Source organism: Peromyscus leucopus, chromosome 1, assembly GCF_004664715.2.
Source record: "Peromyscus leucopus breed LL Stock chromosome 1, UCI_PerLeu_2.1, whole genome shotgun sequence".
Lineage (NCBI taxonomy): Eukaryota > Metazoa > Chordata > Mammalia > Rodentia > Cricetidae > Peromyscus > Peromyscus leucopus.
In genome coordinates, this window is record NC_051063.1 from 95,424,571 (window position 1) to 95,447,021 (window position 22,451).

At 46.6% G+C, this 22,451-nt stretch overlaps 1 protein-coding gene across 2 annotated transcripts in view; it reads left to right on the top strand.

Annotated features, from left to right (window-relative positions):
• Scube2 (signal peptide, CUB domain and EGF like domain containing 2) overlaps positions 1-12,501 on the top strand; it is a 66,148-nt gene extending 53,647 nt beyond the window's left edge. For both annotated transcript variants that reach the window (XM_028894626.2, XM_037211574.1), the window contains 6 exons: positions 260-427; positions 945-1,106; positions 3,299-3,496; positions 5,491-5,643; positions 9,813-9,892; positions 11,154-12,501. In XM_028894626.2, the coding sequence (XP_028750459.1) occupies positions 260-427; positions 945-1,106; positions 3,299-3,496; positions 5,491-5,643; positions 9,813-9,892; positions 11,154-11,306 (914 nt within the window). In that variant the 3' untranslated portion in view covers positions 11,307-12,501. The remainder of the gene's footprint in view (positions 1-259; positions 428-944; positions 1,107-3,298; positions 3,497-5,490; positions 5,644-9,812; positions 9,893-11,153) is intronic.
• The last annotated feature ends 9,950 nt before the right edge of the window (positions 12,502-22,451 follow it).

Below are 22,451 nucleotides of genomic sequence, written 5' to 3' on the forward strand. Positions count from 1 at the left end.
CTTTCTCATACTAGAAGCAGATAGCATGGCCTCTTGGTGTCCATCTTTGTACTGGGCTCTGTAGGTCTATGTGCAAACCTCAGGCACATCTTTGCCCACCTCCAAAAGATCCTGGCAAGACTGGCTGGGTGCTTCTCACTGATGTGTGAGCTGAAGTCAGCATGGGATATAAGGCCTCACGAAGGCCGTCACTTCTGCAGAGAGGTGGGGAATGGCCTTCCTGGGGAGCCTCACTCACCAGGGCCATGACTTCCTGCAGGCCTGTGTCAACCGGGTGAATATTCAGCAGATGGATTTGCCCCTTGCCAACTCTGTGCCTTGGGCACCTTTCAGCCTGATGAGGGCCGTACATCATGCCTCCCATGTGGAGGAGGTCTTCCCACTAAACATCTAGGAGCCACTTCCTTCCAGGATTGTGAAACCAGAGGTGAGTACTTGCTTGGCCCTTTCTGGAACTCTACTTCTCTCCTTGAGTTCCGCAGGATCCAGTGAAGATGTGACCCAGTCCGGGCTGCCCCTATGGCAGGTCTTTAGATGTCTCCAGCCACTTAGGCAGCAATGAGCAGGTTTGACAAACTGATCTCCTGAGCTCCACCCCTCTAGACCTCCTTTATCTTATATCTGGGCCTAGCTGCTCCCACAGCACCTCCGTTCAGTCCTGCCAGCCCCCTCCAGATTCCCACTTCCCTGCTTCTCCCAAGGGAAGTCTAAGTCAGCCTTGGCCAGCACCCTCAGTGTTCCCACCCCGAAGATTTAAGAGGTGACTACTGCTGCTGGCCACGTGCATTTGAGTGCATTTGGAGGTTATGAATCCCTCTTACTCTGGCTATTGAGGGAATCAAGTGTTAATTAATCCCAGCTTGCCCGGAAAGCAGTATTTCATTTAGGCATAATTTATTTCATAAACCTTGAAGCATTTGATTAAAAACTCTTTCTCTTCACAGTTCAATGTTCGCCTGGGCACGTCTACAACACCACCACACACCGATGTATCCGTTGCCCACTGGGGACATACCAGCCTGCATTTGGAAAAAATAACTGTCTTTCCTGCCCGGGCAATACTACCACTGACTTTGATGGCTCTACCAACATAACGCAGTGTAAAAGTAGGCTTTTCTCGAAGGTGTTTCACAGGCTGGACTAGAGGGCAAGACTAGACTTGGGTAGGGGGTGTGGGGAGCAGCCGGGGTTCCAGGTTCATTCAGGATCATGTGCGTGATGTTAGGCCCACTCACAGCTAAGTGGACCAGTGCCATGGGAGAGAGACGCCACAGTGTCTTGGCTGTTAAAACGGAAGTTCTAGCTATGAGCCAGAAGTACTCACCTTTTTTATAAGTGTGGGGTAGAGGATCGAACCAAGTGCTTAAAACACTGCACCCTGTCCCCCTGAGCCCCACTTCAGCTCCTTCTCTACACTTACAACTGTCCTTGTCCCTGGAGAATAATTTAAGTCAGCCTAGCTCAGCATGCATTGTCTGAGGGCCAGCCCTGTTCCCAGCATCCTGCTAGGTCAGCCTGGCCAAGCTGCCGGGAGCCAGGCAGTAGGGCTGTAGAAGGAGCAAGCGATTGGTCTGGAGGACAGGTCTCTGGAGAGCATGGAAGGAGGATGGGGCACATAGGAGAGCTTCATGTTCCAGACAGCCCTCAGGGAAGCCAAGGCTTAGGCAAGTGAAAAGCCTTCTGGAGCCGGGCAGTGGTGGCGCACGCCTTTAATCCCAGCACTCGGGAGGCAGAGCCAGGCGGATCTCTGTGAGTTCGAGGCCAGCCTGGGCTACCAAGTGAGCTCCAGGAAAGGAGCAAAGCTATGCAGAGAAACCCTGTCTCAAAAAACCAAAAAAAAAAAAAAAAAAAAAAAAAAAAAAGCCTTCTGGGAGCAGACTTCTGAATCTGAGCATAGAAGAGCTGGCAGGTCAGTAAAAGGAGGCCTTAGATGCCCTGCTAAGGAGTGTGATTTGTAGTTTCACCAATGGGGAACTGAACCATTTAAGGACTTGCTAATGTGGGTTTTTCCTGCATTACCTGCTATATGAAATTCTATAGTAAAGGTCCAAAGTAGAGCTCATCTAATAGTGACTGCCATCCAGTCTAGTGAGGAAGCCTCCCCAAACTGGAGAAGCTTGGGGTTGAGAGGAGCATTGAACCAGGGGAGTTTTATGGTTAAAAGGTTATCTAGATTTCTCTCCTAGGTGGTTTTTTGTTTGTTTGTTTGTTGTGTTTTGTTTTCATTTCGGAAGAGGAGATTGAACCGAGGGCCTTGTGCATGTGAGGTAAGAATTTTACCACTGAGCTACAGCCCTGGCCCCAAATGTCCTCTCTGTCTCAATGTAGCTGTAGCCATAGACAGTGGTATTGGATACATGCTTCAACAGCGCTCTCACTACCGATCATGAGAGCCTCATCTGTTGGTAGACTAGACTTTGGGAAGACTCATAGTGTTAGGGAAGTCTTCCTCATACTAAGATGACTCGATTCCTAGTCTTCCCACTCCCTGGGCCTTGGCTGTCCATCAGGAGCCCCAAGTCAGTTTCTCGGGCAACCCTGGATTCCATGACTCTCCCTTCTCTTTTTTCTCTCAGAAGAAAAGCCTAGTTATTATTATTATTTTTTACTACTGCTAACAAGTCATAGTTAGAGAAGAAAATCACCCCCCGCAAGTCTTTTGTACAGGTTTACCTAACAGTGTTAAACAGTGAGTCCCCTGAGGAACTCCTGACTATGTCTGTACTGAGCCCCAGATCTCTGGGCGACGTGTGGGGGATTCAGTGTCTGACAGTAGAGCTGAGGTAGTGAGCATGTACCCATGTCTCTTTTCCTCTGATGCCAGGTGTAAACATACTGCATGTCCAAGTGCATCCAATAGTTAGCTGAAACTTCCTTCTCCACTGAAAAATAAAATGTGGCTTTAAACAGAAGGAAGAGTGAAAAAAAGTTTGTTTTATCTTCATCAAATATTCTCTACTGAGCTGTGAGCTGTGTTCTGAGTTCAGTGTTATGTCCCCTTGATAAATAGAATTGTAAACAAAACAGCAAAGATTAAAAGTGTCGACCTTGGTGTCTTCAGGCTAGCAAGGTGGGCTGCTTTGGGGAGTTGGTGCTGCTTGGCTCCCACAGAGACCTGCACTACGGGATGCACATTCTCTAGGGGCAGGATGCACATTCTCTAGGGGGCAGGATGCACATTCTCTAGGTGGCATCACTTCCTTTCAACAGGGGGTCTACGGATCTCAGCTCCCCTTGGGGTGTCTATAATAGCAATGCCAGTGTTTTGCCCTTCTAACTCACGGCACTTCCTTTCCAGACAGAAAGTGTGGAGGAGAGCTGGGGGACTTCACAGGATATATCGAATCCCCAAACTACCCTGGGAACTATCCCGCCAACTCGGAGTGCACCTGGACCATCAACCCACCCCCTAAACGTCGTATCCTGATTGTGGTCCCTGAGATCTTCCTGCCCATAGAAGATGACTGTGGTGACTACCTGGTGATGCGGAAAACCTGTGCGTCTCTCCCTGGGCTTCCCTCCCCTCCCAAGGCAGCCTGGGAAACCTGATGGCCTCCCCCTACCACCCCCAGATTTAAATGTGAGAAGCAGGTCTAGTAGATTCTTTCCTTCATAGTAGAACAGAGATGGGACATGAGTTTATAGCCAAGTGGGGCTGACTTGACATTGTTCACTCTAGGTAGCAACATATAGTTTAGGGACTGTCCAAGGCCAAAGGCATGGTCCAGCCAGAAAGGAAGGTCTCTCCTGTTATCCTGACTCAGTCTCTGGTGTCTGTAAAGGGATGCTACCATCAATGCAGCTTGATGACAGAGTTGAGAACAGGCTCAATCCCAGATTCACCTCCTACTGGGTCTGTGATCTTGGGTAGACACTGGGAGCTTCTCATTGTAGTCTTCTTGGAGAGGGGGTGTTGGAGAAACGGCAGCCACTGCCTTGTAGGGCTGTTAGGACTAAAAGAGTTCAAGTTGCAGAGTGCTTGGAAAAGCCATGTGCTTTCTTTTCCTTCCTTCCTTCCTTCTTTGAAATTTACTGGTATATACTACTTTTATAAAATAATGGGTTTTATTATGACATTTTAACACATGTATATGATATATTTCGATCATATTCTCCCTCCACTACCCTCTTGTGTCTCCCTCCAACTAATTCCCTTCCTCTTCCCAATTAGTCTTTCTTCTGTGTTTGTCTTTGGGGAGGAAGTTGTTTGTTGTTGGTTTTTTGTTGTTGTTGTTGTTTGTTTTTTGTTTTTTGTTTTTTTGTGACAGGGTTTCTCTGTGTAGCTTTGGAGCCTGTTCTGAAATTCACTTTGTAGACTAGGCTGGCCTCCAACTCACAGAGATCTGTCTGCCTCTGCCTCCAGAGTGCTGGGATTAAAGGCATGCGTGACCACCACCCGGCCACAAGATGTTATTTACAGGAACATGGACACCTTTCCAATGACTACACCCTAAAACAAATTTCTCTTTCCCATGCCACCAATAACTGTACAGATCATGGAGCAGGGGCACTGGGGGGGTGGTACAATCATAAGCTCGTCCCCACTCCAAAACGGAATATTGATAAGCTCAGTCTTATACAGATGCTGTGAGTTCAAGAGTGCAATGACCATTATTAGTGGTTAAAATGCCTGAAGTCAGATGAGGGTTTAAATCCTGTCCTCACCACATACTGGCTGTGGCCCTGGGCCACAAGTCCTTATTGTAACAGAGGTAGTAATCGGTCAGCATCTATGGTTTTCAGAGGAAGCAATGAGATCAAGCCCTTAAAATGCCTAGTGTACCCTCAGAAAGCTACAATAAGTAGGGGTGACTCTTGCTGGGTATCAGCAACTGGGTCTGGACTCTGGGGCCATCTCTCCACTCCTACCATGGATGGGATAGCCTGGGCTGTGGCCGTTTGTCTGCAGAGGGCAGGTGGGGCTTAGCCTTTCCTTGGGGTAAAGTATAATCCCCAGTGGAAACTTCTCTATTTCCAGCGCTTTCTACTGTTAGGATGAGCCTGAGTGTGTGTGTGTGTGTGTGTGTGTGTGTGTGTGTGTGTGTGTGTGTGAGAGAGAGAGAAGAGAGAGAGAGAGAGAGAGAGAGAGAGAGAGAGAGAGATGAGAGCAAGTGAGAACATGCATGTATGCACGTGTAGGTACTTGTGGAGGCTCGAGGATAACCTCAGCTGTCATTCCTCAGATGCCATCCATTTTGGTTTTTGAGACAGGTTCTCTGATTAGCCTGGTACTTATCAAGTAGTCTAGAGTGGCTGGGCAGCAAACTTCAGGGGTCTACATGTCTCAGCTATCTCATGACTACTTTATCTGGCTTCAAAACAAACAAACAAACAAGGCAAGCGCTTTACCAAGGGAGCCGTCATCTCCCCGACCAAGAGTTCTTGAGCTGAACTTACTGTGTGGGCTAAGTGTTTTCAAAGGCAAGCATTTCCTGACTGCTGGCTCCATGACACCTCTTGAACCCCACTCCCTCCAACTTCCCTCGGCAGCTTCATCCAACTCTGTGACCACATATGAAACCTGCCAGACCTACGAACGCCCCATCGCCTTCACCTCCAGGTCAAAGAAGCTCTGGATTCAGTTCAAGTCCAACGAAGGGAACAGTGCCCGAGGATTCCAGATCCCCTATGTGACATACGATGGTAAGCAAGTGCAGCCCATGGCAGGCATGGTGTGGCTCTGCTTTGAACTGAAGGAACTGGCTTCTGGGCTAGCCGACAGATGCTGACAAGCACACCCACTCAACCAGCCAGCCAGGGTGAGGCAAAAGGACATGGCTGACTCACTGGGGCCACATTTTAAACAGACATTTGGGGACACTTACTGTAGGAATGAAAAAGAATGGTCTAGAAAATACAGGAAAAGTGAATGGAGTCAGGTGTGAGAACATGGTCTCTCTCGGGACTTTGTGTTGGTGATTTACCATCTCTAAGAGTTATTTTCTTCAGTTCCATTGGCGATCGAAGCCAGGGCTTCTAACTCTGAGATACACCTCTAGTCAAACCGGATTCTCTCTCTCTCTCTCTCTCTCTCTCTCTCTCTCTCTCTCTCTCTGAGACAGGGTTTCTCAGTGTAGCACTGGCTGTCCTAGAACTCACTCTGTAGCCCAGGCTGGCCTTGAACTCACAGAGATCCGCCTGCCTCTGCCACCTGAGTGCTGGATCAAAGGCATGCACCACCACCCCTGCAAGCCATTATTTTTTTTTTAATGAGTGATGAAGAAAATCCTTCGAATGAACACTAAGAGTTTAACATGGAAAGTTCCTGCAAGACAGTAATTGCTCAAAAGTATATTAATGTTTTTAAGGTTGTGACATTTATTAGACAGCTCCTGAGAAAGGGAAGAGGTTTAACTCCAGGTCTTGGGCCTGCTTTTGACTCTGTGACCTTGGGCAAGTCACGTGATGTTTCAGGATCCTCTGATCCCTGGAGACCTACTTAGACTGAGACTTGGTCAACAATTATTTCTAGTGCCCAAAACACAAAGGTGTGTATCTTGTCATAGGTGCTTTCACAGGGCGCATAGGAACAGAGCTCTGTGGATGCACAGGGAGAAGGCAGCGGCTATTCTGGATAGGCTTGGAGGGAAGAATCACTTTTAAGAGGTTCGGGGCTTGAAAGAATATGTAAATTGGGCTGGGACATAGAGAGGAAGAGGCCAAAGATAGAGCACTTGGCAAAACCAGGGTCTGATTTGGCCAGTGGGTAGGGCTCACAGGAAGATCCGTGAGGGTGGGGCTAGGCAGTGAGTAGCCTTGAATGACAAGCTCAGGAGAGTAGGCTTAATTTTATAGGGAGCAATTAAAGAATTTTAGGCAAAGAGATGACATCCTTGGTTTTCCTAAATTCGCTTTCCATAGTTTATTTCTAACAAGTGACTAGACTAGACTCATCCTGCCCTGCAGTTGCCTCAATAATGTGCAATGGCCAGGACCAGGCTCTTGGAATCTTACTCCTGGGACTCTGCTGAAGGAGACACTGAGTCTAGTGCCTGCCTGGAAGCAGATGTCCAACAAGCTCTCCTGTCTGAAGTCAGGGAGGAAAGCAAGCAGACTCTAACTAAGACTTGGGCAAATGTTATCAAGGTGTTGAGACATTTTCACATGTCACAATTTATTCTGCCTTTGTGACATATTAAATGTCCCCCTTTAAAAAAATAATTAACTATTTTATTTTATGTACATTGGTGTTTTGCCTGCATGTATGACTGTGTGAGGATGTCGGATCCTCTGGAAGTGGAGTTACAGACAGCTATGAGCTAGGATTTAAACCTGGATCCTTTGGAAGAGCAGCAATTACTCTTAACCTATGAACAATCTCTTCAGCCCTCTAAATGTCCCTTTTTAGAAAATTTATTTTTATGTGCATTGGGGTAAAGATGTCAGATGCCCTGGAACTGGAGTTACAGACACTTTTGAGTTGCCATGTGGGTGCTGGGAATTCAACCCAAGTCCTCTGGAAGAGCAGCCAATGCTGTTAACCACTGAGCCATCTCTCCAGTCCCCCAAACACCCCCTTTTTTTAATTGAACAAATATGAAAACAAGGGCTGGTGATGTAGCTCAGTTGGTAGATTGTTTGCATGACATGTATGAAGCCCTCGCTCAGTTGCCCAGCACTGTATAAGCCAGGTATGGTGGCACTTGAAATCCTAGCAGAAGATGGCGGGGATGGGTGGGGTGCCGGTGACAACTACAGATGACATTCTGGAGAAGGGGAACCAAGAGTCATGGTGACAGGCATTGGGCATTCCTGAGCACCAGGTATGCACCACAGTGCCTCTTATGGGGCACATTCCTCATGGCCACCTCATGAATTGGACCCAGTCACTTTTGATGTTACAGATGAGGCCACTCAGGCTTGGAGAGTTAAATAATTGACCTGAGATTATGACATGGCAAAGTTGCAGAACTAGGATGACCCAGGTCTAGGGACTTCAGAACTTGAGTTCTTACCTATGAGCTTCTCTGTGTTTTGAAAGGCAGAAGGAAGACAGGAAACACAGGAGCTCTTAGAAACAGTGTGTGTGTGTGTGTGTGTGTGTGTGTGTGTGTGTGTGTGTGTTAAAGACAACATTTTGGAAGCATTTGGCATAATGGCAAAGCACAGTCTAGTTTTCTGTTACACCATAGTGCACAATAACCTGCATTCCTAACAGCAGATTCCTTTTATGGAAAGAAGCCAGTCCTTTGAGGTCCAGACACTGAACAAGGGTGCAAAACTAAAACTAAAATAAGCAGGGCATGGTGGCACATGCCTGTAGTCCAGCACTTGATGGGTAGAGGCAGGAGGGTCAGCTTTGGTTACATAGCAATTTTAAGGCCAGCCTGGACTACATTAGACCCCCCCCTTTTTTTTTTAAGAGAAACAAATAAAACTTATTCCCTTGATTTTGTTTATTGATTTGGGCTTTGTTGTTGATGTGTTTGTTTTGAAACATGGTCCTATAGCTCACAAAGTCACCTTGTAGGCCAAGCTGGCCTTGAACTTGTGTACTTACATCATATATTCATTAGAATAAAACAGTGAGGATAAAGGTGCCGCATCAGTGGTAGCAATGATACTGCGTGTATCAAATATAATTGTGCAGTGACGGTGTTCCATCACCATCTCTGGACTGCAGAAACTTCTTGGGAGTGCTTCCAGTATCCCTCCACGGATGCTCTTACAATTCATGTGGCTTCTTAGCACATGGTATGCATACAAAAAGGCAATTTTTGATGTGTCTTGGCTTTGGAGAAGACTGTGCTCTGCATATGCTTATTTGAGTTATGACTATGGGAAGCAGGCTAGACTTCAAAGTGGGATGAGATTGCATTTGGAGAAGGAATACCATGTGCACTGCATTTAATGTGTAGGCCAGGACCAAAGAAGTGATTAATGAGGAAGCAAAAAGGCCGTTCATCTTTCTCAGACAGTCAAGTTCTCCATCCCCAACCCTATTCCACCTAAAGAGAAATCTTTCTTGGTGCTTAGAAGCTTGGTCACCATATACATTGCAAGGACAGGAAGATGGTGAAGGTGGGCAGGTGTAGAGAGGGAAAGAAAAGCCCGGATGAGCTCAGAGCTGGGGGAGGTGGGGGGGAGCATGGGTAGGAGCTGTCCCAAGACCCTCCAACAGGAAAAGGCCATGGACAGAGGAGAGCTGAGACTCCCCAGGAAGCAGCCAGTGAAACAGCAGGAAAACCAAAGTGCAGAGTTTTCTAGATGATGAGAGAGGAACTGGATGAAGGAAGAGGGTGACCAGCCAGGTCAATGCTACTAATCATGAAGGGAAGTGAGGACCAGCATTTGACTTTGGGACACACAGCATGAAGCTCATTGCTGAGCTCAGTAGGCAGTTTTGGAGGGGTGCTTGGGACAAAACTGAGCACAGTGGGTTTAGGAGAAGAAAAGTCCAATTGTAAACTGAGAGCCGACCCTGCTCTGGGCACAACAGGGAAGAGAGATGTGAGATGGAAACTGGCCGAAAAGATGAAGTTAAATGAAGCATCCTTAAGATCAGTTTTCATGCTGATGGGAGTTAGTAGAAAGATTTCTGTGGAGGGGAAAGTGTAGACTTGCTGGCTGAAGTGTCCTTGACTTGGGGAGGGAAGGTGCAGCTGGTGGGGGAGGCAGATGATGGGTCTTGCCTGGAGGCACAGAAGGCTCCTCTGAGGGGAGGGGAGGGAGGCAGGGCAGATGCCAGCTGAGAATGGAAAGTTCTCTGAGAGCAGCCACTGAGGGGACTTCTCAGGGCTTACATAAGACAAAAGTGTGGGTTTGGAAATAATTAAACAGTGAGAAGCAAAACGTGTCCTTTGTTTCCACAGAAGACTACCAGGAACTCATAGAAGACATAGTTCGAGATGGCAGGCTCTATGCGTCTGAGAACCACCAGGAAATACTGAAGGTGAGTACTGGCCTCAGCAGACAGGAAGGTAGCCATGAACTCTCCACATACAGCTCTACCTTCCAGACACTGAGCCTATGGGGACCAAGGTCCTCTCCATCCTTCCTGTCTTTAGTGTTTTGTTTTGTTTTTCATTTTTCAAGACAGGGTTTCTCTGTGTAACAGCCCTAGCTGTCCTGGAACTTGCTCTGTAGACCAGGCTGGCCTTGAACTCACAGAGATTCTCCTACCTCTGCCTCCTGAGTACTGGGATTAAAGGCATGCACCACCACTGCCTGGCTTCTTTAATTTTTTAAAAAAAATATATAACCATTAGTGTTTATATATATATCATATATTTGAGAATTTCATATATATATCAAAATACATTATATATATATATATATATATATATATATATATATATATATACACACACACACAATGTATTTTGATCTTATTTATACTTCCCCTAACTCCTGCTAGACCCTGCTCAAGGTATTCCCTTCCCAATTTCATGTTTTCTCTCTCTTTTTTAAAATAACCCACTGAGTCCAATTAGTCCAATTGTAGCACTTACAATTAGTGTATGCACACGGTTGCAGGTCCAGCCACTGGAGTATGGGCAAGCTGTGAAGGAGCACACCTCTAAAGAGAACTGCGTCTCTCTCCTCCAGCAGCCATCAACTGCCAATAGCTCCTCAGTTAAGGGCGGGCTTTGTGAGCTCTTCACCCACCCACCCTGGGGTTTTGGCTTCCTCTCGTACTGGTCTTCTGCCGGCAAACACAGCTGCAGGAGTTCAGGCATGCAGTGGTTCTACTTACACTGGGCATTTGTGGAGGGGCAGGTGTGGGGGTGCTTGCTTACAAATCCAAGTCACGGGCATATAGTGTTTTTATGTTCAACTTGAATAGTGAAAGACCTTTGTCTCCTAGTTTATGAACTCAAAGCCCACCACATTTCAGATACTTGTAATTAATAGCAAAGACTTGCTCATCACTACCCCTAAACTGTTTTCCAAATTTCTATGTTGTAGCTCATACGGTTGAGAAAAAACAGTTTTCATATGTTAAGTTTTCTTTCATAAAGTGATGCATCCTTATTATTAACAATTAAGAAAAATTAAAACTGGAAAGAAGATAAAAATCAGGGGAAACAATTTCACAAAGTGTTTTCTAGCTAGTGAACCTCCTGTTGATAGTGAGTCATTATGATTCCATTGGCAAAATGCCAGAAGGTTTGAGTGTTTTGGCCTGGTAACAAAAATTCTGTTCTCTTCAGGATAAGAAACTGATCAAGGCTCTGTTTGATGTCCTGGCACACCCCCAGAACTATTTCAAGTACACAGCCCAGGAGTCCCGAGAGATGTTTCCAAGATCTTTCATACGATTGCTGCGCTCCAAAGTGGCAAGGTTTCTGAGGCCTTACAAATGACTCTTCCCACGTGCCACTCAGAACAGTGTCTTACTGTGGCCTCAGTGGGCTGAAGCTGTCTACCCTCCACATGCCAGCAAGCCATCGGATTATCATCATGCCCAGTATCAGTGACTCCTTACAGTTCAGTTTTTATAGATAATACAGACATCTTGGTAAACTGAACTTGGGTTTTCTTTCCCAGCTTCAAATGGCTTTGAGCAGCACCAGCTTCTCACTGTGTGGGCATGTGTCCTGGGTGTGTCCGGGGCTGGCTGAACTGGCCTCCTTTTGGGTTCTCACTCCTCTGATGGTCTGTAGCAGAAAGGAGGCCACAGAAGGACCACTCTGGCTGCAGTTCCATGTCCTCCAGGCCAGTCCTCTCCCAGGGAGCATCTGTACTCATGCAGAGGCCGAACAGACACACAGGAGGCAAAGGCAAGCACTCCAGGAGCCACCCAGGTCCTCTGAGTCGTGGGAGGATCCCGATCCTCTCAGCCTCTGTGATGATGCCAGTTTAATCCCAAATGTGTTGAATTCTAAGCAGTGATGATTTTTAAAAAAAAGACTAGAAAGAATTAGAAATCAAAAGGCGACATCAGTAGTGCATGCACACACAGCAAATGCAGAGGGGCTGGCTGCAGTAGCATCCCCCATGCCTTCCGGCACACTGAGCACTGTGCTAGGGCTTGGAGAACTCCTGGAGGCGATTTTGATGGATGACAGTTATCCATCATCATGGAAGGGAGACTTCATCAGTCTAAGGTCAGCACTGCCAGGCTCCCCCCAGTGCCAGTAGTGACTGGCACAAGTGCCTTCCTTTTTCATTCTCCCAGAGTGAAACAGTCTGAGATGAAGTGGCATCATGCAGGACACTGTCATTCTCTGATGGTGGGCCACACACCTCTTCACAGGCCACACAGTTAAGTCACTTTGGTTTGCATAGTGGGACCGTATAGTGATCCCCTCCCGCATGAACTTGACTTTTCAATATTACTGAGCTTTTAAGCATTTTAATCTCTACCCCCACCCCTGGTAGGCAAAAACCTCTTTACAGCAGATGAAGGAAAGATCCTATTGCACTAGAGATGTAGCTCAGTGGTAGAGTACTTGCCTAAGATGTACAAGGCCCTGGGCTTGGCCCTCAATACCACTTTCTCCTCCAAAAGAATCCTGTCAATCAAGCTGTCTCCCTAATGGATGGACTGACTACACATAGCCATAGGGTTTTATTCTTTCTGTGGCAATTATAGCACATCATTCTGTATACCAAAGTCCAAAAGAATGTTTAATAAGCATTTTAAAAAGAAAACAGAATATTTCATTATTATTAGACTTGTTTTTCCACCTCAATGTTGTTTTTAATCTATTAATAACATTGACTTTTTTGTGGGGGAGACAGTGTCTTACTATGTAGCCCTGGTTAACCTGGAATCTATATGTAGACCAAGCTAGCCTCAAACTCACAGAGCTTCACCTGCCTCTACCTCCTCCCAAGTACTGGGATTGAAGGTATGTGCCATCATATCCAGAGACATTGACATTTTTAAAGCTCTAATGAACTTTTAATTTTTATTTGGATGAAATTTCTCTTCAAGAATTTGTACATCTTGCTAGGCACAGTGACACCTGTAATCCCAGCGCTCAGGAAGTACAAGCAGGAGGGTTAGGAGTTCAAGCTCACCCTCAGCTATATAGGGAGTTTGACGCCAGTCTGGGCTACAAGAGACCTTTTATCAAAAAAAAAAGTTTTCAAACATATTCAGTTAAAAAAATTATTAAGGGGTTAGAGAGATGGCTCATCAGTTAAGAGCACTTGCTGCTCTTGCAGAGGACCAGGTTCAGTTCTTAGCATCCACTCTAGGCAACTTACAACTGCCTATAACTCCATTTCCAGGTGATCTGTCACCCTCTTCTGGCCTCTTTGGGCACTGCATGCATGTGGTGCACATATACCCATACACATACAGATGCAATTTAAAAATAATAAATCTTTGTTTTTAAATGTTTAAAAATTTTAGGCCAGGTGGTGGTGGTACATGCCTTTAATCCCATCACTCAGGAGGTAGAGCCAAACTCTGTGAGTTCAAGGCCAGCCTGGTCTACAGAGCGAGATCCAGGACAGGCTCCAAAACTATACAGAGAAACCCTATCTCAAAAAAAAACAAAAACAAAAACAAATTATTTTATGTGTATGGTTATTTTGTTTGCATGTGTGTCTGTGTACCACATGCATACCTGCCCCAAAGAAGCCAAAAGAGGGTTTTGGGTTCACTGGGACTGGAGTTACAGATGACTGACTTTCAGCCAATATGTAGGTGCTGGCAATCAAACCCTGGTCCTCTGGAAAAGCAATCCGTGCTTTTAACTGTTTGTCAGCTCTCCAGCCTTTAATCATTTTTATTTTATTTTATTTTTTTGAGACAGGGTCTCATGTATTTCTGGCTGGCCTGGAACTGTCTGTGTAGATTTGGTTGGCCTTGAACTCGCTTACCTGCTCCTGCCTCCTGAGTGCTGGGACTGAAAGTGTGCACCACCATACCTGGATATAAAATAAATTTTTAAAAAAAATCATTAAAATGAATTTGATATACTACAGTTTGACCTGTATTTCTGAGTTTGACCATAAAGTGGAAATTCAGAGTTCACCTGAGTTAGTGACCCGCTGGTCAGGAGGATAGGAGGGCTGAGCCTACTGACTTGGTGTTCAGGACAGTGTGTTGTGTTGCCGTTCCAGAAGGCTGGGGGTGGGCATAACTGGAGGGTTGGCTGGAGGCTGCATGGAACCAGTGGCTTTGAAGTATCCTCCAGGAGCAGACACCCCCCCTCCCCCAGAGCTGTTTCTGGTACAAGTGTGAGCCTCTCAGTAGAAACTCTTCAAGTTTCTACTCTAGACATATCAGCCGCCCTGAGAGATTCTGTGGCCCTGCTGGAAAACTGCCTGGCTAGCCAGGTAGTTGGCTACCTACTAAGTCAACCCACATTGCATATCCAGTCTGTGCCAGGTACTATTTTGGGCCCTAGAGATTAATCAAAGAGCTCAGTAATAAGGTAGATAGGGTCTTAGCCCTCATAAAGCTTGTATTCTAGAAGGAAGAGAATGAACTTGAATTGGCTAGTGGTAAGTGCTAGGTTATAAACTAAAACTGATGTAACAATGGCTCTGTGGCTACTTTAGGTTTGGGGACTAGCCTATATGGGGATGTGACCTCTCAACTGAAAACTACATGATAAGGAGCCAGCCTTATCTGATATTCTCCAGGAGCCGACCCCATACCAGAGCTATGTGTGAAACTAGGGAGAAGAGCATTCCAGAGAGAGGCATCCTAGGGCAGAGGTATATAGGCAGGGACATGTCTGTGTGCATGAAGTCTAGTCAGAAGGCAAGTGGCATTTGACCAGGCCAGAGAACCACAGATGGGCCAGATTCCATCAGCTGTGGGATCAGAAGGAGAGCTTTGGGTTTAATTCCAAATACCCTTTGAAGTCTGTGGTGGAGTTAAGTAGAGAAATGGGGTGGCTTATACTTGTGTGTGTGTGTGTGTGTGTGTGTGTGTGTGTGTGTGTGTGTGTATGTAACGTGTGTATGTGGTGGTCAGAGGGCAATTTGATGTCATTTCAGGAGCTGTCTACCTTGTTTGTTATGACCAGGACTCTCACCAGCCTAAAGCTCACCAAGTATGATAGGGTGGCCCATGAGCCTAGGGTGTCTGCCTGCCAGGCATGGGATGACAAGCACATGCCACTACACCCAGCTTATCTTTTCTTACAAGGGTTCTGGGGATGGAACTCAGGCCCTCATGCTCACACAGCAAGTGAGCTTGTGACCCACCTCCTCAGCACCCCAGGCTTATGTTTTTAAAAGGTACCACAACTCCTCGGCGGCTGGCTTTGGGGAAGCAGGCCCAGGAACTGTATAGGAGGCTGGTGCCACGGAGCAGGCACTCATCTGGGTGGGAGGGGGGAGGGCTCCAAAGTTGAGTGTCCACCTTCCTGCCATTCGAGCTGGTTCTGTGGGTGAGGTCTGAGTAGGCGTGGGAGTCCGGGAGTCCCACCTTCCAGCTGTGGCTATTGTAATGCAGCCACACACTGCAGTCCTGCCTCTGTGGATCCAGCGACATTCTCCTCCATTTCCAATGCTAATGAGAGCCTGTCTTTTCACACCAGCAGATGATTCCCTTCCCCTGGGGAAATTGCTTCCTCTGAATCATCCTCTGAGCTGTTAAGTGCAATGCCTACAGGCATTTGCTGGATTTAAGTTTGCAGGTGATTCTCACGTGGCATGTGGGAACTTGAGAAAGGCAAAGGCTGAATGCAAGAAGTAAGGCTTCGCTTGCCCTTGGGTGGAACTTTGCAGGAAGATGGACCAGGGCTGTCCCCTGCTGCAGGCTGCCTCAGACTGGTCAGCCTGTGCACCCAGTGATCCCCCTCCAGGCCCAGCTACAATCTTCTCAACCCGGAAGGGATGCCATGGTGCAGGACTGTATGCATCTGTTTCCTGCTCCATACTGAGGTGGGTTCTGGGAGCTTTGCCCAGGTCTACACCATTTCTCAGGAGCATCTGAGAGGCAAATGGAGCAACTGAGGCTAAATGGTTCCTTGTTAAGTAGAGGGAGCCGCCTTACCCATGGCTAGCTAACAGGCCAGCTACGAGCTGTCCCCAAAGCTGATCCTGGAAGAGGCCAGAGGGACTCATCCATAGGAATTGGAGGCCACCACTAGTGCTCCTTTCTGTGACCTGTCACAGAGGGGTGTGTGAACTCCTGGTACCCCATCTCCTTTCTCTAGGTGTTCATATCAGCCTGCTGGAAACAGACTGGTGGTCCAGCAGGGCTATTCCAACCATTAAAGGCAGAGGATATAGCCACAAAGAAGTAAGTAAGCTGACATGGTAGCTCACACATGTAATCCCAGCACTTGGGAAGGCAGCCGTGTGGCTGTCATTTGGAGGTCTGCCTGGGCACATAGTAACCACCAGACTGGCCAAGGCTACAGAGCAGAACTCTGAAAAATAAGACACAATTATCTATCAAGGATCTCCTCAAACAGTACAGTTGGAACAAAATAGATTTAGAAAATGAAACCACTTTAATTTACAGGCAAGTTGTTCTAGTTGAATTAAAGCAATACAAATTAAACCCAGTTACCACAATGATAACAGCACAGTATTACTTACTTGGTTTTCAGTTTCCCAGGGAAATGCAACTACAATCCTTAGTTACTATACTACTCTGTTGCATGTTTGCTTATTCATTAATTTATGCAATGTATATTTACTGAGGGCTTAGTAAGTCCTAGGCATTGTAGGAGCTAGGGGTGCAGCACTGAACAAAATAAATCTCTGTCCTTGGTGAATTGAGAGTCCAGTGGAGAAAGGCGGACACCAAACAAACATACAGGCAAGTGGTGGAAGTGTTGGAGATGGGCAATGAGTTTGCAATGGCTATTTTCATTAGGATAAGCTAATCATTGGAGTCATGAGTCCAGGCCCACCAAGGGCCCTGGCTCCTCAAACGAAACCTGGCAGCACTGCCCTGGCAAGCTCCCTTACTCACCCAGCAAGAACTTAGCATTGTGTGGACACACCGGGCTAACCATAGCACCAAGTGAACCAGCAAGTCCTGGATCTGGTGCCACCTAGTGGTTGAAAAAGAGTTGACCTGTGTTTCAGTTGCTCATGCTATTTGCCTGAGAACTTAAATGCCTAAAATTCAAAATAAAATGCTACCAAATGGGGCTCTGAAGGTCAGGGCTGATCTTTGAGAAATGACTGACCACATGCTGAATTGATATAGGCCACAGAGAGTATTGGTTTAGAACCCCACTCTGCCTGGCCTAATAATTAGTCATTGGTTTAGGTGATTTCAAGCTATCAACAATACTGTCAACCCCCCACCCACCCACACCATCGCTACTCATTCTTTTTTATGGTGTTGGCATTAGGGTAGGCTGAATATATATTGCTGAGTTGGTGAGGAAAAGGAATTGAAAGAGGAGGCTACAGAGATGGCTCCATGGTTAAGAACACTTGCTCTTGCATAGGGCCAGAATTCAACTCTCAACACCCATGTCTGGCTGCTCACTCCAGGGGTTCTGATATCCTCTTCCGGTTTCCAACAGTACTCACACACAGGTGCATGTACCCACACAGACACATCTATGCATAATTTAAATCATTTTTAAAAATTGAAGAGTGTCTTAGTTTGGGTTTTATTACTGTGAAAAGACACCATGACCACAGCAACTCTTACAAAGAAAACATTTAATTGAGCCAGTGGCTTACAGTTTTAGAGGTTCAGTGTATTATCATGACAGGGAGCATGGCACCCTGCAGGCAGATGTGGTGCTGGCTACATCTTGATCAGAAGGCAACAGGAAGTCGACTGACTTTCACACTGAGTGAAGCTTGAGAACAGAGACCTCAAAGCCTGCCTGAACAATGACACACTTCCTCCAACAAGGCCACACTTCCTCCAACAAGGCCACACCTCCTAATGGTGCCACTCCCTTTGGGGGGCATTTTCTTTCAAACAACCGCAAAGAGTAATTTGTAATCTTGCCTAATGTGAAGCATCTGTGGCTCCAGATGCTACGACACCCCAACTTGGATTGTTCTCTTATCTCAAAATATTTTCCGAGACTGAAGGGTAATTCTGAGGTACAGTCTGGTGTTTTCTGTCTCTTCCCTGTGTTATGGTTCACATTTGAAACATCTTCCCAGGTTCGGGTATTGAGTGTTGGTCTCCAACTGGTGGCACTATTTTAGGAAGTACAGTCTTGGAGGAAGTGGGTCCTCCAAGGAATGTACCCTTGAGGGTCTCTCCAGTCCTTTCCTTGTGTTGATTCCTGTCTGTCCCCGGTGAACAGCCTCCTTGCTCCACACACACCCTTCACCACCATGTTCTGCCTCACAATGGGTCCAGAGACACAGAGCCAAGTAACTATGGATATGATCCCTGCAGGCCAGGAGCAGAGCAATGCCTCCCTCCTTTGAGTTGCTGTGATGGCTGTTCTTGGCTGTCAACTTGACCACATCTGGAATGAACTAAAACCCAGTGTTGTAGGAATTTAGCAGAGACATTAGAATGAGTAGTTGTTTTCTAGAAGTACTTTGACCTGGAGAATCATTGAGGTAAACAGTAAAGAATCTTTGTGGAATATAGTGATCTCCCCCCCCACCCCCCCCGTGATTTATAGAATTGTTTTTCTGAAGGGGTGTCGCAGCCTCTGGTACACTTTAGCTCTTAGATTATTATGTATTGTAAACGATATACAATAAAGGACTAAAGTCATGAGGGCATGTGATGCTTTCCTTTAGAGAGACATATAGATTAGATAGGACCTTGCTGTGAGGAAATACTTTAACCAACAAACAACTTTGTATAACAATCAATAAATACACCTTTCTATGGCTGTTTGGAGTTCAGGTCAGTTCATCAGAGGCTGGACCTTCCTGCTGCCACACAGGCCCTAAAATTTCATCTTGGAGTGACCTCTTTCTTCAACCAAAACCATACAACACAGAACACCCCACACCCAAGCAGCTGGACACATCTTCCAGGGACTTTTTCTTAATTAAATCATTTGAAGTGGGAAGATCCACTTTTAATCTGAATTTTTTGAGGTGGGAAGGTCCTCCTTTAACCTGGGCCACACCTTCTGCTGGCAGCCTGTATAAAGGACATGGCAGGAGAAGCTTGCTCTCTGCCTGCTTGCCCTTGTTCTTGCTGGCAAGTCCATTCCTTCTCCGGCGTTAGAGCCGACTTCTTCAGGATTCCAGCGTGTACTCAAGGCCAGCAGAGACACCTGAACAACTACTGGATCCTTGGACCCTCTATTGGTAGACAACCATTGTTGAACCGCAGCGGGTGAGCCACTCTAATGACTCCCTGTCTGTGTCTGCGGCTCTCTCCACACACACTCACACACACTCACTCTATGAGTTCTATTCCTCTAGAACTCTGACTAACACAGCTGCCTCCCTTGGGAAGTTGGTTCCAGCAATTAAAAGTCTGACTAACACTCCCTACAAAATTCCTGAGGCAGAAACACAAACCTGCCTCAAAGCTGAGCTTTGATGCTGACTTTGCCCTGTAACCTGATTGGAGGTGGAAAAATCGAATAGTTCCTGAGCAGAAACTGGGACTGATGCCACAGGAAGGGCAGTCACGTGTGACAAACCACACACAGCAAAAGAGCATGGTGCCACCAAGAAGAGCTTTGGTGACCCTGGCCACGCCTGCTGTCTCTGTGGCCTCATCTATGATGACCAATTACCACAGGCACAGATGCTGATACAGCTGGTGTGTGCAATGCCCGAACAGGGCACAAAACTGAGGACAATGCAGTGAGATGCTGATGGTGGCAGAGAGCCAACCAGAGTGGTGGTTCCAGGTGACTTAGCTTGAGGAAGGCAGCTTTGAGCAGCTGCGTCACACATGTGGGTATGAGAGTAAGAAGCCAATAAACCTTCAGCCAGGACTTCCTATGAGGAACTAGGGTGACTCAAGGAGTGAGCACCAGTCACCCGGCAGCAGCCCTCCTGGTGTTCTTAGCGTGCTTTTCCGAGAATCTGTCCTGTCTGCTGGTCACACAGAAACGTTCTTTCTCCAAGGCTTAACTTTCATCACGCTCATCCTCAACTCCCCTTCTGTCCACTGATGCTCCTGGATTGCTAGTCCACTTATACTCATCAGCTGTGTGGCCTTATGCAAGTTATAACAACTTAGGTCAGCAAGATGGGGACCTGAGTGTGGATCTCCAGCCCCATCTAAAAAGCTAGCATGGGAGCTGGGAGACTATGCCTATAATCCCACAGCTGGAGGCAGAGACAGGAGGATTCCAGGGGCTTGATGGCCAGCCAGGCTAGCCAATCAGTGTGCTCCAGGTTCAGTGAGAAAGCAAGAGAGGAAGACAGCCAGTATCAATTTCCGGCCTCCACACATGTCTACTCAGGTGTGTGCATGCGCGCGCACAGACACACACACACAGGGTTGGGGGGTCAAGATGCAGAGACAGAGAACACAGAGACACACACACATGGGGGGGGAGCAAGAGACAGAGACACACACACACAGACTACACACACATACACATGGGGTGGGGAAGCAAGAGACAGACAGACAGACACACACACACAGACTACAAACAAAAGGTAGGGACAACTCAAATGTTCATCAGTCATGAAGAACAAAACAAAACAAGACATGTCTATACAATGGCTTGTAATTTGGCCACACAAAAAAGCACTGGTGTGTTACAAAATAGATGAACTATGGAAACCTCATACTAATTAAGAGAGGCTAGTCACAAGAGACCAATCATTGTGTAGTTCCAGGTATATGAAATGTCCAGAATAGGTAAATCCATGAAGACAGAAGTAGATTACAAGTTTTCTAGGGCAGGTAATTTGGGAGAAAATGTGGAATGATCAAAAATGGGTATCTTTGGGAGTGATGGTGATACAGCTCTGCTAATATATTGGACACACCTCTATGTGCATCTGTGAGGATGTTTCCAGACAGGTTTAGCCCACGAGTTAAACATTCACCTACCCTGAATGTGGGTGGCACCATGCCATAGATCGGGGTCCTGAATAAAAAGGAAAACAGGAGAAAGTGAGCTGAGCACCAGCACTCACCTCTCTGCTTCCTGGGCTTCCAGGATGTGAGGAGCCCTGCTGCCTGCTCCTGACCTGCAAACTGCCATGTTTCCCCTGCCGAGGTAGACTCTACCCCCATAAACTATGAGCCAGAATAAACCTTTCTTCCTTAAATGGCTTTCACCGGGAATTTAGTCACAGCACAGAAAAGAGCAAGGGACACAGGGGATTGTATTTTTGTTGTTGTTGTCTTTTCGAGACAGGGTTTCTCTGTGTAGTTCTGGTACCTGTCCTGGATCTCCCTCTATAGACCAGGCTGGCCTCGAACTCACAGAGATCTGCTGGGCTCTGCCTCTCAAGTGCTGGGATTAAAGGTGTGCGTCACCACTGCCCTGTGGGGATTGTATTCTTTAGGACAGAGAAAGCTGTGCAAACATCCTGGATTAAATAAGCTGAGGAGACATGACCCTGGGTACCTCCTGTACTAGAGGAAAATGTTATAAAGAACTTTACTACATCCACTGACAAAAATGGAACATGAATAATTTAGATAAAAATATTATATCAATGTAAATTTATGAAGTTTATGTCTGTAGTGTGGTTACATGAGAGAAAAGTCCCTCCTCCATCTTTTCTAGTTTTAGAAATGTAGCCTCACTACTCTTGAACTGTCTGTGTAGCCCAGGTTGACCCCTAACACATCCTCTCTCTCTCCTCTCTCTCTTTTTCTCTCCCTCTCCCTCTCTCTCTGTACAGGGCCTCACTCACTATATAGCTCTACCTGTCCTGGAACTCACTCTGTAGACCAGGCTGGCCGTGAACTCGCAGAAATCCACCTGCCTTTGCTTCTTGAGTGCTGGCATTAAAGACAGGCGCCACCATGCCAGGGCTGGCCCCTAATTCTCAATCCTCCTGTTTAGCCTCCCAAGTAGGAGGTAGATTATAGGTGGACACCACCACACTTGTATTTTTGGTAAATATGCAATGTCAAGTTAGTAGTAAAAGGTCATACTTTATGTAATCTGTCCTTCAATGTTTCAAGAAAAAAGGTGCATGTGTAATAAAAATTTAGTAACAGGTAACCTGGGGGAAGGACATTCAGGTATTCTTTGTAGCATTTTATGCTTGTGACTTGAAAATTTGGAATTGTTCATAAAACAAATTTTTTTTTTTGAGTAGCCAGGAACGGGTCTAGAAATGTAGTAGAGCACTCACTTGCCTAGCATGCTCAAAGCCCTAAACCTAAAATAAGGTGGGGGGACAGGGGCAGGGGAGATTAGCTAGGAATGACTTTTTCTCTCTGGACAGTGCAGAACTGAGCATGAAAGTAGGTCAGAGTGAATTCTCTCTCTCTCTCTCTCTGTACACATCGACATTTCTGGGAGTCTACTTGTGATGCACAGAGTCCCTCATCTTTCTGCTGTTTGCCCCCAGGCCCTGTGGCCTGTCACCATCTTTCCCTGACATCATGCTTAAAAGAGGGAGGTGGAACCTGAGGTGGGTACGGTTACAGGGTGAGCCGCACACTCGGGCTGTCCACCAGGGAGCAGGCAGGTCCATGCCTC